At 48.2% G+C, this 2,985-nt stretch overlaps 1 protein-coding gene across 1 annotated transcript; it reads right to left on the bottom strand.

Annotated features, from left to right (window-relative positions):
* Positions 1-1,322: 1,322 nt before the first annotated feature.
* Positions 1,323-1,970, bottom strand: LOC149783608 (uncharacterized). Its single transcript, XM_089932874.1, has one exon. It carries the CDS (start codon positions 1,968-1,970, stop codon positions 1,323-1,325), a length of 648 nt encoding a protein of 215 aa, XP_089789000.1.
* Between the last annotated feature and the right edge of the window lie 1,015 nt (positions 1,971-2,985).

The raw sequence follows: 2,985 nt of genomic DNA, 5'->3' as shown, positions 1-2,985 counted from the left end.
TCTGGTAAACACCTTGGTAGCCTCGTCTGCATTTGTGATAAGTATCTACCAAACACGTTGATAACGTCGTTTGCATTAGTCTTACATACCTACTAAACAGTGTGGTAGCATTGTTTGCATTAGTCACAATTATCTACTTAACACCTTGGTAACCTCGTTTGCGTTAATCATAATTATCTATTAAACGCATTGATAACCTCGTTTGCATTAGTCACAATTATCTACTCAACGCCTTGATAACATCGTTTGCATTAGTCACAATTATCTACTCGACGCCTTGATAACATCGTCTGCATTAGTCAGAATTATCCTCTAAACGGTTTTGTAACCTCGTTTGCATTAGTCATAATTGCCTACTAAACACAATATCAACCACGTTTTCATGGGTCATAATTATCTAATAATCACCTTGATGTAGGGGTGTATGGGGTGTCCGGGGAAGGGTAGCACCTCTGGTTGGGGGAAGCAGTCGTACTCCTTCGGGGGTAGCTTGTCCACCTTTGGTCCCCACTTGGCACTCAGTGCTCACCTGTGGCTCCATGATGCTGTGGCATGCGAGCGGCCTCATACCGGAAAACGCCCTCGACTGGATGGCTAAACCAGGCTGAGGGTAGCCGACGGGTCTTAAACCCTCGGTAAATCACCAGCTGGTCAACGGGCAGAAAAGTGATTCCCAGCAAAGCACCGTGGAGCGCTAAGAGTTCAACGAGACAAGTATGATGTCCTAATCATTTGCTGCACTCAACTCCGTCTCCGGTCGTGTCGTATTTTTCATGCTGCTGAACTCAGATGGTTTTGGGCGAGACAGTGAGGTCGACAAACTGTGCAACTCTTCCTCACTTAAAACAAAGTCACCGCGCATGTCACTCTTGTCATCCACCCATCCCATTTCATCACCCACTAAAGTCCTGTGGCAACAGGCAAGCAAAGAAGCGGCAAGCGTTGGTGCACTGTCAGCCGTAGTCGCAAACCTGCCAGCAGGCGGCTTAGGCCATTAGGGTCGGTCAGCTCTGACCCGGAGCAGCGGTTGAGTCCGGCATCCCCCTGGGCGACTGAGCAGGCCTCTTCAGGAATGTACTGCTCACCTCCTTGGCATGAGGAAGGGGCTAGAAAAGGCGTAGCTGAGACTGCATTAGGATGATGTGAAGGCTGGAGAGACCTGTCTAGGCGAGTACATCAGTGTCTGGAACACTGTCCTGCCACTTGAGGTTAAGGATGTTCCTGAGACTTGTGGTGTGAAAGTGGTTCAGCTTCCTGGCGTGGTGTTGGTGCACCGTTTAGGTTTCGCATGCGTAAACTAGTGTGGGGAGCACAACTGCCTTTCAGACCTTGATGCTGATGCCTCTTCTATTCCAGATGTTGAAATACAGTCTGCCGAAAGTGGGGTTGGCTCTGTCAATGTGGAGGTTCACCTCGTCGTCAATAGTGATGCTCTGTGACAGTGTGCTGCCAAGGTAGGTAAAGCAGTTCAGCACGTTGAGTTTATAGCCGTTGACGGTGATGTTGGGCTCAACATAAGGTTTTCCAGGTGTCGGCTGATGCAGGACTTCATTATTCTTGGTACTGATGGTGAGACCGAAGCTTGTGCAATAGATGGAGAAATTGTCAACGCTGCGTTGCAGTTCGGTCTCTGAGCCAGCATTAAGAGCCCAGTTATCAGCAAATAAGAATTCCCTGGTGGTGTCTGTCATAACATTAGTTTTTGCTTGAAGCCTCCTGGAGTTGAACGGTTTTCTATCTGTACGGTACCTGTTGCCGACTCCAACATCGCTGTCTCTGAAAGCGTTAGTCAACATGGAGGAGAACAATAGACTGAACAGTGTCGGTGCCAGAAAACAACCCTGCTTGGCGCTAATGGTTACTGGGAATGGCTCAGATGTCTCTCCATTGTTCTGGACTCGTGCCTGCATGCCGTCTTGGAAATGCTGCATCATGGATATACATTTTCTTGGGCATCCGTACATCGCCATTACCATCCTCAAGCCTTCTTTTCTGAGTTACTCTGCCTTTGCCTGGACGAAAGTGCAGTGACTGTAACAATTACAGAGGGATCTCGCTCCTGAGCATCGTTGGCAAAGTGTATGCCCGCATCATCTTCAACAGGCTTCAGCTGCTAGCGGGCCGTGTGTACCCAGAGTTCCAGTGTGGCTTCAGAGCAGGCAGGTCGACAACAGACATGAGCTTCTCCCTCCGACAACTCTAGCAGAAGAGCAGAGAGCAAGGGCAGCCACTCTACATGATGTTCATCGACCTCACCAAGGTCTTCGACTTGGTCAGCAGGAAGGGCCTCTTTGACCTTTTTAGTAAGCTCGGCTACCCCCCAAAAACTGCACAGCATGATAATCTCTTTCCATGCCGATATGAAGGGAACAGTCCTGCATGATGGATCCTCCTCAGACTACTTTCGCATCAACAGCGGTTTGAAGCAAGACTGCGTGCTGGCGCCGAACCATTCGGGATCTTCTTCTCCCTGCTCAATTCTTACGACTTCGACTCGTCCATTAGTGGTGTATATCTGCATATCAGGTCTGACGGGAGGCTGTTCAACCTGGCATGACTGTGCTCGAAGACCAAAGTGAGGTCGGTGCTCATCAGGTAGATGCTTTTTGCGGATGACGCGGCTCTTGTGCCCACACCGAAGATGCCCACCAGAGTTTGGTGGACTGTTTCGTTGATGCCTGCAAGCAGTTCGGCATCAGCAGTTAGACAGACGGCACTCCAAGGGCGCTATTGGCATGGTCGCTTGAGACTGAGCCGTCAATGATGATGATGATGATAATGATGATGATGATGATGATGATAGAAAGCGTTAGTCATAAAATGGATTAACTGGCAAGTATATTAAAGATTTATCGTGTCAATATTAAAGCTCTATTCATCAGAGTCTGGTCACGAAGAGAAATCTACTTTAAAGTCCTGCAAAATACTTCATAAAAAAGAATCTTACATTTTATTGATATAAGAATGTTTTTATCCACAAGGGAC

Source organism: Sinohyriopsis cumingii, chromosome 14 (genome assembly GCF_028554795.1).
Source record: "Sinohyriopsis cumingii isolate HCF-2022 chromosome 14, ASM2855479v2, whole genome shotgun sequence".
In the NCBI taxonomy this organism is placed as follows: domain Eukaryota; kingdom Metazoa; phylum Mollusca; class Bivalvia; order Unionida; family Unionidae; genus Sinohyriopsis; species Sinohyriopsis cumingii.
Note: the sequence above shows the minus strand (reverse complement) of the source record. Positions and strands in the feature narration are given on the sequence as shown.